This window comes from Pelodiscus sinensis, chromosome 14, assembly GCF_049634645.1.
Source record: "Pelodiscus sinensis isolate JC-2024 chromosome 14, ASM4963464v1, whole genome shotgun sequence".
Lineage (NCBI taxonomy): Eukaryota > Metazoa > Chordata > Testudines > Trionychidae > Pelodiscus > Pelodiscus sinensis.
This window is the reverse complement of record NC_134724.1, coordinates 13,671,484-13,686,211: the sequence shown is the minus strand read 5'-3', so window position 1 is coordinate 13,686,211 and position 14,728 is coordinate 13,671,484. Positions and strand designations below refer to the sequence as shown.

At 41.4% G+C, this 14,728-nt stretch overlaps 1 protein-coding gene across 7 annotated transcripts in view; it reads right to left on the bottom strand.

The window, feature by feature from the left end:
* The window catches only part of AKAP13 (A-kinase anchoring protein 13), a 374,025-nt gene that overhangs the window by 250,254 nt on the left and 109,043 nt on the right, over window positions 1-14,728 (bottom strand). For 6 of the 7 annotated variants that reach the window (XM_075897023.1, XM_075897024.1, XM_075897028.1 and 3 more), the window contains exon 5: window positions 12,313-12,355. In XM_075897023.1, coding sequence (XP_075753138.1) covers window positions 12,313-12,355 — 43 coding nt within the window. Of the gene's footprint in view, window positions 1-12,312; window positions 12,356-14,728 lie in introns of those variants that run through there. The other variant, XM_075897030.1, reaches the window with a different exon arrangement.

Genomic DNA, 14,728 nt, shown 5'->3' with positions numbered 1-14,728 from the left:
AATTCCTGGCAACTAAGTATGCATGACCATACTTTTTATTAGACTGGTTTCTATCAATGGCATAATTTCTAAATTAGAGCAGCTGTATCTAAAATCATAAGTCTTAAGTCTTTCCCATTTAAAGGCACATGGCAGCAGAAGAGCCCTCTTCTTCTCTCCCCAGTAACACCCTCCAAAACATGCATCTCTGTACTTTGATGTGTCAATTTCCCTACCAGCTGCTAAACAGCCTCTCCCACTTACAAATATTTCACCACTACTGTACTTAAAGCCACAGTAATAATCATGCCAATTTTCAAAGTAACATTGTGCTTTTTTGCAAGTAGGAATACAATATATTCTATCTATATTTTACTAAGGCCATGTTTTTTTCCTCTAGCCCTACATAACTAGTTCTTTTGCTCCTTAAAAAACAATCATTTGAAACAAGTAACACTGACAGGGAAAGCAGAACCTCATTACTGAAGTCTTTGTTCTATAACACTGCTGCCACTTGGTGGCAGTGCACAGCGCTGATCTCAAAAAAGCCTAATTAATAATTGCTTCTCTATTTTCCTTTTATAAATAAAAACATATTAGTTGGTTTATTTAGACAGCTATATGTCACATAGCATCTTTCCTACAACCTATGTCCCAATACACTTTACAGAGCCAGTAAGATAACACAACAGAATGAGGGGCGAGCTAGAAAAAGATGACAAGCAAAAGAGAGAGCGAGTATGTTTTTCTGATGAGACCTAAAGGCTTACAGTGATTTGAGAATGTACACTGGCATGATTTCTCTCCCAGCTTCAGGCCTGTCAGCATCATCAAACTGCACCAAATAGCTCTGCTCTAGCCAAGTTCCAGCAAGGTTTTAACTAGGTTGTAAAAACCAGCTCCCAGCAAAGGAAGCCAAAGGGCTGAGGGATGGGGGGAGGGGAAAGGACTTAATCAGCTCATTTTTAAAGGTGAACTAAAAAAAAATTCCCAAGTTATTTAAGAGCCCCAAGGAGCTGCGGATTTAATTGTACATAAATAATAATGTCTCAATAAATAATAATATCTCAATCTTATATAGTGATTTTCATGATTACATCACAAAGCACTTCACAACCTTTTTAAAATACATTTATCCTCAACACTTCTGAGAGTTGGGGAAGTGATATATTATCCCCATTTACAGATGGGAAACTAAGGTGCAAAGAATTTGTGTCTTTGCCCAAGATCACACAAGAAGTCATGGATTCACTATCTTGGGTTGGTTTGTGTGCAAAGTAAGGGAGGAAGGCTGAGAAGTAAAATACCAACTGTAACTGACCAGTCTGGAAGGCGTATGGTCTTTAAGCAGGAAAGCTCTCCATTCACGGTCATTTTATTTCATGAGGCTGCTCTAGATAAGGCAGCTTTAAATACGCGAATAAACACTATATTGAATACATGATTGATGTGTGAAGGTGATTACACTGGACTTCAGCAGGGCTCATAGATTGAAGCAATTCTTAGTGGCTCTTAAGGTGACTTGTGAGATCTGACCTAAGAGGCAGTAATACATTACAAGCCCAGGATTCATCAGTACAGCTAAGCAGCAGCATATTGATTGATTTGCAGGAACTTCCTCAGGAGTGGTGGATTTTACAGTTGAGGAGAGGAGAGGAGAGGAGAGGAGAGGAGAGGAGAGGAGAGGAGAGGAGAGGAGACTATCCTTGCATGACAAGGACAAGTACTTGTGGAGTTGGTGCATAGTTTACTAAAGAACAATGATGCAGGAAAGTCTATATAAGGATACCCTGCATTTCCATCTGTGAGGCAAAAAATAAAGATACAGAGGGAAAGCTGAACATTGTTCTTTAGAGCTGCCAAATGCAACATGTTACTCTGAAAGGTTGGAATGTACCCAAGTATGATGCTTTCTGTAAGACCTCCTAAAAGTCTCCTTAGATTGTCAGGTCCCCCTTTAAATAACTCTGACTAATATGTTCTTTGTTCCTCATATAAAAGACCTTCTTCTATTGTGGAATTCAAAGGCTTCAGGGGTGGAGAAACAGAAAATCACTTTGTCATTAAGGAAAAACTCAAGTGCCCAATACATGACAGGAAAGATTATCTGATTCTCCTGCCTTAACTACAAAATCAAGATCAAAGCTTCTTTTCTTCTTGCCTGAGGATCTCAAGAGAAAGTCACACAAAGCTACTATGTTGCTCACAATAATACCCATGGAATATTCCCATGTTACAGGAAGATCAAGATGCATTCTGCTTTCTGCCTGTCATTATCAGATACCCACAAATCTGCAGTAGCCTGTATCACCCAAGTTTAGTCCGAGGAAGCAGATCACTGCTTAGAGGTAAGTGATTAAAACTTAGCTGTCCATTGAATGGCTTCTGGGACAAACTTCACTCACAGGTAGCATCACACGCAGCAAAGGCATTTAACTTGGAGCTCATCCCTCTTGTATATATTTTAAAAGATAATTATAGTACACAATTCTGCACTAGTTGCACACTTTGAGACGCAGTTTCAAGCATGGTAATCATTATGCTGTCAAATACGGACCACTTTCGCTCCTCTGTGTTTTCTCTCATCACAAGATCTTTAAGTTTGGACTTTAAGCAACCATTGTTCACATCCCCAGCAGCAAGTAATTACTTTCTAAACTATTTCATCCACCCTGACAACTTTGGTACCTCACCAGCTCTCATAACTGCTGTTATTGTTTAAATGCAGACAATGTGCTCCAGACTGTACCAAACACCAAGAAGAAGACAGTTTCTGCTCTGAGCAGATTATAATTTAAACGGGAGACATGAAAAAGGCAGGACATTCTGAGCATCCTGAGAGAGTTTGCTTGGTTTTATTAATGCCTCTCTTTTCCCTTTATACACAATGTTGTGATGTTGAAGGCAGTAGGGGAGTTGTGAGCCTTATACACAGTCTCAGAATAAATAATTTTATAAATTCTATGGTGATATGTTTCCGAAGGGGTAGAGCATATAAACATGGGTCGAGCACCATAAATTAAGCTTAATCTGTCTGCTAGGAAATCAAATGTTGCTCTCAACATGCGAAGGAAAGATACGAAGAAGCAGATATGGTTCCACGATGAGCTCTTTAATGACATGAATAGCAAAAAGAAATCCTACAAAAAAAGGAAACAGGCAAATTGCTAAGGAGAAGTACAAAAGAATATCATAACCACACGGGGACAAAATCAGAAAAGCGAAGGCAGTAAATGAGTTATGCCTAGAAAGGGACATAAAAGACAGTAAGAGGTTCTTTAAACAGATTAGGAGCCAGGAGAATAAAGATACCCTACTTCATGGAAAAGGAAAACATACCTGACAACATCAAGAAGGATGAGGTGTTTAATGCCGATTTTGCTTCAGTCTTCATTTAAAAGGTGAATGGTAAGCAAACACTCAATACAATATTAGCAACAAAGGAGAAGGAACCCAAGCCAGAATAGGGAAAGACCAGGTTAAAGAACATACAGATAAATGGGATGCATTCAAGTTGGGAGAGCCTGGTCAAGGGCTCTTAAGGCACTAGCTGAAACAATCTTGGAACATTAGCAAATGTTTTTGAGAGCTCACAGGGGATGAGTAAGGTACCAGAGAACTAGAAAAGGCCAAACATAGTACAGTAAAAGTTTTGTTAACCAGCACTCTGTTAACTGGCATTGTCCCCAGCCACTATACTAGTGGGTCTTTAGGCACGCACTCCTGATTCCTGCCTGTCCAGCTAGCCGTTGCAGGGCTTCTGGCAGCCGGCACTGCTGGTTGACATCATTGGCTGGCACCTCCTTCCCCCTCAGCCTTCTTCAAACTGCCAGGGGCCAGATCTGCCAGTAGGGGATGGGGGGCAAAGCAATAAGCTTTGTTATCCAGCCCATTCAATTGACTGGCAATCCCTATTCCCCATGAGTGCCGGATAACAAAGCTTCCACTGAACTGATCTTCAAAAAGTTTCTCAGATACTACAGACCAGGCAGCTTAAGTTTGACACCAGGAAAGACTCTGGAACAAAGCCAGCAAGGATTTGCCAAAAACAAATAATTCCTAAAAAATCTAATTCCTCCTTTGACAGTATCACTGGCCTGAGAATAAGGGGTGAGCGTAGCAACAAATAGAACATACCTTGTTTTTACTAATGCTCTGATATAGTCCCACATAACATTCTCATAAACAAACTAGGACAACTCAATATAAATGAAATTACTACAAAGTAGGTGTACGACTGGATGAAATACTGTACTCGCAGAGTAGTTATCAATGGTTCCCTATCAAACTGAGAGGTTGTCAGGCCCAGCCCTGGATCAAGGCAAGCAAGGCAGTTGCCTTAGGCCCTGTGCTGCCTGGCATCTCACTGCCCTGGACAAGACCGGCTGCTAGCATGCCACCCCATCTGCCTGCTTGCTGCCTGGCCAGGCCCCACACTCAGCATGCCACCTTGAGCCCTGCAAGCTCTTTGGCCACATCTGGAGGGTGTATCAAGTGGGATCCCACAGGAGTACGTTCTGACTCTTGTACTGTACAATATTTTCATTAGTAACTTGGATAATGGAGTGGAGATATGCTTATAAAATATGCAGAAGATATCAATCTGGCAGGAGTTACAAGCTCTTTAGAGGACAGGATCAGAATTCAACATGACCCTGACAAACTGAATAACTGTTCTGAATTCATCAAGAATAATTTCAATTAAGATAAGTTCAAAGTACTTCACTTAGGAAGGAAAAATGAAATGCACAATTGGAAAACTTAAAGTAATAAGTTTTATTACTGTAGAAAAGGATGGGGGGGTTAATAGATCACAAATAGATAGCACTGCCTGATGGTTTAACCAAAAATACTGAACCCCCCCCCAAAAACACACACTGTTGAGAAAAAAAAAAGAAAAAGAAAAAGGGGAGACCAAAATTGCTGAGAAAAAAAAAAAAAAAAGGACCCTGACAACTAAGCAAAAAAAAAAAAAAAACATACAAAAAAACCAGCATAGCCCCTTTAAGACCTTTAGGGCTTTTTTTTGCTGTTGGCCATCTTGTTTTCTTCCTTAATGCCAGAAGATAGCTTCCCTGCAAAACCAGGTAAGCAGAAGGGAGGAGGGAACCTGGGGAGGTCTGGGAGGAGTCCTGGGGGGCGGAGGGTGCCAGGGGCTGGGCCCAGTTGCTGAGTGTCGTAGGGTTGATAAGTGTCTGGTATTTTCGCCTCCTGAAGGGAAAAATAATCTGAACATACAGGACATTTTAGATGTCGGATATTTTCTGATTTTTTTATGGGACAGGAGGTGAAAATACCGGACTGCCCGGGTCAATACCAGACACCTGGCAACCCTACAAATAGAATAGGAGTCGACAATATGAAGCAGATGCAGAAAAGGTTGATATTCTGGGATATATTAACAGGAGTGTCATATGCAAAGCATGAGAATTAATTATCCTGCTATACTCAGTACTGGTAAGGCCTCAGCTGGAGTATTGCGTATAGCTGGAGTATTGTGTATAGTGTCTCTCTTTAGGAAAGATGTGGACGAAGTCCTGGAGAGAGCAACAAAATTAGAGAAGGTTTAGAAAACCTGATATCTAAGAAAAGATTACAGAAATGGGCCTTTTTTAGTATTGAAAAGACGACTGAAGGGGGACCTGAAAACAGTCTTCAAAGATATTGAGAGGTTTTATAAAGAAAATGGTGAACAATTATGTTCCCTATCCACTGAAGGTAGATATGAACTTAATAGTCAGCAAGGGAAAATTTGGTTAAATATTAAGAGAAACTTCCTAATTATAAGAGTAGTTAAGCACTGGAATGGACTTGGTAGGAAGAAGGTAAAATATCCATCACTGGATGTTTTTAAGAACAGGTTGGACAAAGACCTGTCCAGGAATAGCTCTAGGGTTACTTGGTCCTGGGCAGCACAGGGAGCTAGACATTATGAATTCTTGAGGTTCCTAAATTTTTATGAGTCTAAGAAACAGCCCAACCCTCTCCCCATTCAATTAACTTTGACCCCAATGGACATGATTATTCATTGGAAAACTTCCCTTTTTCATCTATGCAATATGCATATGTTCAATTATACAAATAAAGACTTTCACCTACTTTCTATTAGCTAGCATGATCTAAGACCAAACTTAGAACTGGAATATTCCACAATCAAAGTCCTCAAATGCAATGCTGGCAATAAGTACAGCACCTCCTGATAGTCAAGGTCTATTTGCAAATTTTGTGAGTGAAAAAATGTCTGAAGTAGTTCAGATGAGAGATTTCTTTGTAAGATTTCAAAAACCTAAGTCTGATGTTGCTCATATCTCTTCCTTCATTTTTTTCATTAATAAAATGTGTTTGTCACCTCCCAACTCCACTCCCATCTTTGCACACATCAATGGAAGGGACAAAATCACTTGTAAAGTTTGATTCGAACATACAAAATCAAACACAGTCAGAGCTGAGACTGAAATTCCATTCTCAATCAACTTCACTGTGCTTGGAAGGTCCCTGAAATAAGAGAAATGGTGATGCATATTAAACAACAATGGAAGGGAGTTAAAGGTCATTTCCAGGTTTATTTTTGTGACTTTGCTTTAGCACTGGGCTTACCAGTTGGACTGAAACTGATGATCAATCCACTTGGCATCAATTTAGCAGCTCTGGTGAAGACCGACAAAATCAACTGCCGAGCACTCTCCTTTCAACTATGGTACTCCATCAGAAAAAGAAGAGTAAGGAGAGGAATCAAAGAAACTCTCCTAATGCAATGTGGACCCTACTATAAGTAGAGCTGAGCTACATCAACCTGAGTTACACTACTACATAACTCACATTTCCCCACAGAGTGACAGAAGTTTCCATATGGCGAGGTGTGGTAGATAACTGGATAACGATGGTGATCTACTGAGAATTGTTTGGTCACACTGTACTGGTTCCTCTTTCATATATTCAGCTTCTAAAATCCACTTGAAGGCCAATAGATCACATGGAATATTTTCCTAATGCCATTTTCCATGTAAGTAATTGCTGTAGAGGTTTCAGACAGATTATGCAATTGTGAACGAGAGGAGAGATGGCCCTTACAACTGCAAATCATAGGAGAAGAGATCCATTATAGCAGTACACACAGAAGACCCTGGATACCGGTCCCAGCTATGTGACCCTGACATGTCCTATGATTGTGGCCAGTACACACAAAGTACATTCTCTAACTAGCACTATTGCATCCCACAAAGCTTGACTGCAATGCACAAGATAATTTCTGTATTCAAGTGTGGTCCATAACATTAAAAAAAACTCAACCCCTAGTTAGTAGTAGTAATTCATATCTGTTATGGGCATTTAGGTAATCCTTGTCAATGACTTCTCAACTCTACCAGCCCTGTTCTGAGAGTTTCTTGTTGTAAATAAGATTGCAGTGAATATTACAGAACCCTAGTGTGGCATGTTAGGGCGCAGGGAAAGAGGGTTTAAACATCATCATCTCAAATTCACACTATACCAACACATTAGACTTTAAAATAGAATACCATCTTTTATAAAGTAATTAAGTATTGACGGTTACACCAAGCTGATAGCTGCTTGAACTGCAGCATGATTAAATATTGCCATTAATTATATCACGCTCTGGTGATGTTTCGCTGTGCTGTGTGGAAGAACACTTGACTGCCCTGTCTCTTCTGACATAAGCTGCAAGGCCTTGAGACTAAATCAGCACATATACCGGGAGCCAAGCCAAACCAAGGAGTGAAGAGAGAACATGGTATAAAGCATTGCTACAAAGAGTAGGTAACTTACCTAGAGATTAAAGGAGAGATACAATTGTGATAAACAAGGACTAGTTTGTTTTCAGCATGAAGTGCGAGTTCACATTAACACAGATGCTGAAAGAATAGACTGACTTCATTGCTACCTGGTGATTTCGCACGCGCACATGCGTGTACACTCCCCCCCCCCCCCACACACACACCCTCCAGAGCAGTAGCATTATACTGGCAGTTTACAGTTCCTGGCTTTAATTTTCACTCACCAGAAAATGCTGAAATAGAACACTGATATTTAATTTTAAAAAAGGATTCTAACTTCTCTCTTCTGGACTTCAAATGAGCTCCCTCAAAGGCCTGTAACCATACCATCTCAGGCTATGACCTCACCAGCTCTCACAAACTAAGCAGACATAGCTCTTCTAGAACTGGAGAATGAAAATCCAGGTGATTTAGGCAGTAGTAGTAGTAGTAGTAGTAGTAGTGCTGATTCAGTAGGTGGCTCTCTTTTCCTTAAAGTCAGAGTAATGCATCAAAGGCCCAGTATATAGCTAAAGCATATTGTTTTATTGGAAATACTTTCTTTTCTATCCTATACAAATTCTAGGTCCTGAATACATGTAACCTCTCAGTTTCCCACAATACTTTTCATGAGTTTAATAGCGGTAACCTAGTTGTCCCAGCCAAGTGTCAACTAGGGTAAATTGTACTCTGCCTCTCTAACTAGCCCATAACATTCAACTGAATATGTAATTTTTCACTTTCTCCTTCTAAGAAGTGGCAGGATAGTGCTATTGGTGCAGAGTTGCTGTCAAAAAAAAGAGGCGGCTTGGTATATGGCATATATCCCTAAATATATTTTCACTTACACACACCCCCGCCCACCCTCCTTCAGGATGGAAGTTGCTAGAGAAATAGCAATGGCTACTCACATTTAAAACTTAATTTTTTTAGTTACAAAATAGCCACACTCTAAAGACTTCCTAAAAACCACACTTAACACAAAACAAAAAAGCTCTTCCTGGAAGAATCACTAGTGTATGTGGCTCCCTATAGATAATCACTACTTTTATGTCCAATAATTTACTTTGTAGATGGCATATTCCTTATTAACAAAATGAATGACTTGTTTTGAACACAATTCTTAGCTTTTTGAAATGCAGCCCAAAACCAAGTTTGACATTCATTAGATAGTCCATACAATCTGAAAAGGAACTCAAATTCCAAGAACTTCTAGTGCTATACGATAGTAATGTCGACTGCTGACTGGTCCTGAAAATTGTTCTCTAGCTCCGTTTTGAGGGGGAAAAAACCAGAAAGTGGCAGATATGTTTTTGATATTAATCTTTTTTCTCTTCCTCTCACATGTAACAATTCACTCAAGTGATAGAGAGATACCAGTTATAGTAAAACTCCATTAGTCCGGCATCCAATGCTCCGGGACTCCTGATGGTCCGGCACCATCAGGAACCCGGAAGTGCTGGGGCAGCCGGACAGGCTTCCCCCATTCAGCTGCTGCTGAAACTGACCAGCAGCTGAATCGGGGAAGCCGGGAGCAGAGCAGCTGGGGTGCTGCCGGGTTGGTCTGGTAGCACTGCCCCTCGGGGCTGCGGGACCAACCCAGCAGCACCCCAGCTGCTCTTGGGGACGCCTGGGGCAGAGCAGCTGGAGTGCTGCCGGGTTGGTCCCGCAGCGCCAAAGGACGGCGCTGCGGGACCAACCCAGCAGGACCCCAGCTGCTCTGCCCCAGGGGTCCCCGATTCAGCCGCTGCTGAAACTGACCAGCAGCGGCTGAATCAGGGACTCCTGGGGCAGAGCCTGACTATCGTAAGGGGGAGCTATGAGGGGTCTGGGGTGGCATCCCCTCCCACTCCACTCCAGACCCCTCATAGCCCTCCCTTCTGATAGTCCGGCATATCTGATAATCCGGCACCCCCTGGGTCCTAAAGGTGCCGGATTATCAGAAGTTTACTGTATTAATTAGCAGTACATGGAACTGAGAAACTGATCCAAAAAATTATAGTAAATAAATTGGAAGCAAAAATACTTATTTTTCTGGACTGTCTGCATCTACTAAAAGTGGCTCTTTATTTCAGTAGAAATAGATTCACTTTTATAACTACTGGAGGGGGGAGGAGAGGAATTCACCAGAGCAGTAACAGTCAAGTCATGGTCAAATCAGCAGCACACACAGAGAAAACCTATACAGAGTGCTATTATCATTATTTTTTTCACCACTGTGCTAAACTAAACTTTCATTTAATCCTTCCTGACGCCACACATGGAAATAGAGACCTTATAAATATGTCCAATGCATAATTTATTATCTATACAACATAAAATGATCAAAATGATGGGAAAAATATACTTAGCTTGAGAACAACAAACAGTAAGACTGAGAAATCAAGTGCTCAAGGAACAGGAAATTCATAAAGTGAAACATTCAAATTTAATTTTGTCTGCCCATATACCTTATAATACATGTTTACATCAAATATATACACAATCTGCAATTTCTTGTAATCACTCTCTAGGGATTCCTACTTTTAAAACTAAATTTATTTTAAATTGACATGGCTATAATCCACCTGTGATTTACCAACTTTTATGTTAAAACGTGGTGCAAGATTATACACAATGCAGCGGAGGATTTCAATAAGCCATTTTACAGTCACTTTTCAGACGACAATCACGTTCTAGTGGTAATTTTTTGTGTCAGCCTGGACATAAAAAATTAAGCCATTGATAAAACAAAGGCAACAGAATTGAATTGCAAGAGACTAAAGGCCAATATAGTCCACTATGTCAAACACCCAGTGCTTCACAAAAAACTGTAGGACATCTCCCAATCACCCCTGCCCACCTAGCTCTTACTTCTACCTGCTGTGGCTGCCGGCACAATCATTTTTCTTCTACTAGACCAAGTAGAGCTCTCTCAGTAGTAGCAACAGTGAGACTATAAAGTGACCACTAGAGTTTTACCCATCCAGTTGGCTAACTCTGTTCAGAGCAAGCCTAGACAACATGGAGGCTAAAATACTCCTGACTGCTAGAAGTCTCCCTACACTAGAATGCCTACTATGGCTACGAATGGAAGGTGTCAGTGGAGCTGTATTCAGAAGTACCAAGTGACAGATTTTCCAAAACAGCTGAGCATAAATAAGACCTCTGAAGACAATCCTACAGTGGCTGAAGTCCCATCCACTTCAACAGAACAGGATCAGATGTTGTGTTATTAGAAGACTCTTTCCCATACCATTATTTTACCATGAGAAAAGGATGAGGTGATTGAAATCAGACAATCTCCAGAGTAACAGCTAAGGAATCTCTGTTTTGAAACAGATTGAAGTCTATTTATGGGGTTTCAGAATGGAAAAGCAGATGAGAGGAATCTTCTAAAATACACATTGTTAATTGTTCAGTGCACGTGCCAAAGGTCCCTAAGACATCATTGCTTTAAAAAAAAGTAGTTTACCTAGAGTAGGACAGTGGTTACTTCTTTTTAAAACTGGCATGGTACATGTACGTTCCCTTCCAAACAGGGAATACATTTAGAACACCACAAGGATTCCACGAGCAAACCGCTAACATGATGCACTTGTGCAGTGCTAGCTACAGTAAAACAGTTATGCTGCCTGTCACTGATTCCAAAACATATCTGAACAATTTATATACACGTGTGTCCAGCTCTTTTTTGGCAGTTCCTATCATGCTGCAACAGGGCATCTATTGAGACGAAAAAGCTAGCTTGTTCTTTATTATCTTGGTCATCCATATCTCCAGCTTCTAGAGAGAGCTAAAACATACCATACTATAGAAATCTTAGCAAGCTCTCCTGCCGTTTCCTGATGACCCAGCTCCATTTCTATCCTGTGTGAGGTCTGACAAAAAATAAGGAAGAGGTGGGCAAAAAGCGGTCAATGGCCCAGATGTTGTTTTCCAGGTTAACGCCTGGCAGGCTGCCGGAGCTTTATTTACCTGCGCAGCCACAAGTAGGGACGCTTGCAATTCCCATTGGCCACAGATTGACCAGGACACAGCTATCTGCAGGGGAACAGCAATCCATGGCCACTAGGAGCTGCAAGTGACTGTACCTGAAGATGTGCAGGTAAATAAAGTGGCAGTAGCCTGCCATGGCCTACGCCTGGTGAACCACATCCAGCCCACAGGCCACTTATTATACACCCCTAAACATTAAGGTTTCTTGTTTTGCACACAAACTACAACTTGTGAAACCTCTCAACCCTCCTTGAATTCCAATAGCACTGACATTCAATCAGAAATGTTCTCCAAAAAGGAAGGGGGTATTTTCATGCTCTTAAGCTTATGCACAGTACAGAGCAATATTACACATTACAGCATTCCCCAAGTTAGATCCTTAAGCTTTCTACCCTAAAGGTATTATCCAGATGAGCTAAAAAGTTCTCTTTTATTGAAATATTATACTTCAAATTTATTTGGGGAGCTAAAAATAAAATAAGGTAAACAAGATCCTTGGAAAAGAGTAAAACAGGATCAAATAGGTAGAATTTGACAGACAAAAAAGAAAAAAAACAAGGAATTTAAATATTGATCTACTCACATATAACGGTGCTTGCTGTGGAATAAGTTTCATGACCCAAACACTGGAATGGAAGAAGAAAGAGATATTAATATAATTTATCATAGAAAAAAAATTGTTTAGTAAACTGCAAACTCTTAAATAAGTGTGCCTTAGCATGAGTAAAGGTAGCAGCATCTGGCCTAAATGGAACAGCTAGTGGACATCCATGATGTCACATGTCACTGCCTATTTCAGGCTAGACTTTACAACCTTTCCTGAATGAGGAGTGGCCTGAAACTGCACCAGCCTAAAAGCAGTACAGGGACCGAATTGTGACTCAATCACAATCAAATCCCTGGTTCCATTTTGCTCTGAGGGAAGGGGTGGTTATTTTACCCATTTCAGACAGAAGTTTACTCCTTTCCTCTGCACCCAACCAGCTGCTTTGGCCAGGGAGTAGACAAGGCAGTGCTAGTGTAACCCACATACACTTCCAGGTATAGCACATTGTGCCATCTAGTGGCTCCGAGACCACTTACAGAAAGAATGAGGAGTCTGCTCTACAGCCTTAGCTAAGAGCCAACTGGCTTTTAGCTCATGAGGTACAAACTCGTACACTAAGCTCCAGAGGCAGTGTTGCCTGTAAGCGAAGCGCTTGGGCAGCTACCCAGGAGAGATTGAAAAGCTCCCCTGCTTACAAGCAGAGGGCTTACAGCCAGCAGCATGTGTTTCTGCTGGTGGTGCACATCCACACATGCCTCAGTGCACATAACAAAATTTATTCTAGACACAGATTGAAAAATTTAGAGGGAACCTTGTACAGAGGTCCTAGGTTTGATTCCACCACAGATGACAGGGTTTCTATCAGCCTTATACCAGGATTGCTCATACTTCTGGGAAAATGTCACAGCTAACTCCCTGACAGTTGTTCGTGGAGATGAAACTTTCTTCCTTTTGCCTTCATGTCAGTTCACCTCTCTTCACTGAAAACTCATCTTAAAATCTGTCTCCAAATGTGTTCTCTAGTGTAACAACTGTTGTAACCATCCCACATATCTAACACCCCACCCATATTTGCCCTCTTCTCTTGTTCTTGTTTGAAGCTCTTTAGGGTGGTCTTTTTAATCTCCATGAGCTCTTTGCAATGGTGCAGAATGCCTTGAAGCTTTCTGTAGGTTGCATGGTACTAATAATTATTATTCCACTATACTTTGCCAATAATTTCCCCCCTTTTAACACAGTACTGTTTTATTTATTGTAGATCTCCCTCAAGTCACAATTACAGTACGGATAGCTTGTTCCAGAATGAAGTGGTGAAACCCATTAGTCTGGCAAATGCATTTTCCAAAGGAATCTGGTCACTGTGTTTGCGGGAGTGTTGTCTTTCAGGAAATATTCCAAGAAACTACAGTACACTAAAAAAAAAAAAAATCACTCTTAAGACATTCAGGAATGTTCTTCAGTGAAAGCAGCATACAGTGCCTAAGCATTTCTTCAGTGATAGCCTAGCCAGGAAACTTCAGTCTTTGCCCCAGTGATTTCCATTTCTATTCTAGCAACCCTTACAGGGCAAACCACATATAAGTGAAAAAGTTTTTGAAACATTTAGCTACTGTTAGAGGTCGGTGCAGTTGTAATTCTTTGCTGTGACAATGCATCCTGCATTCTACGGCCTTTAAACTAAGGTTCTGTTCATTCTAATACTTAACAAAAGGAAAAAATTAAATATTAAAATACTTTTGGGTCAATGTAGCACTGATGAAATATATGCCCGATTGCCCATCCTGGAGATTAAAATCCCTGGCGCACCCACAGGGCTGGTGCAACATGGGCACAGGCAATGCAAGCCCTCCTTTCACAGCTCCTCTGAAGACATGCCTCAAGCTTGACATGGAAACATCAACTATTTGAGAGGCAAGAAGGAAATTCAAGCTCTCTGCCAAAAGTTCTCAACATGTGGCCCACAGGCAGCTCAGTTAGCGCACAGCTGCAGCCCAGCTGTGTGCTAAAAAAAAAAATTGCAGGTCTGGTCTGAATGTGGGCTGGGCTGGGGGGGGGGGGCACAATGGGCAGGAGAGTGGGTCTCTGGGCAGGTTCGTAGGGAGGTGGGACACCCGGAGAAGGGAAGGGAAGGGGAGCACGGGGAACTAAGGGTTTGTGAGGGTGCTGCAGCAGCCTCCAGCTGTTAGGCTATCTGATCCTGAGCTGAGAGCATCACTCCAGGCCCCATTGTATAGAGGGGTCTCTGGATGGGAGCACTGAGGATAGGAAAGAGTGAACGATCTGGGGGGGGGGGGCGCAATGGTGTGGTTCTCAACCTGTGACACAATAATAAACAGATTGAGAACCACTGTTCTATATCCACACAATCCTTGGGTTCTCTGCTTACCTCGCCAGCAAAGGGATCATCTAGTTCCTCTGTCAAACTTTTTAAGACAGAGGAACACCAAACAAT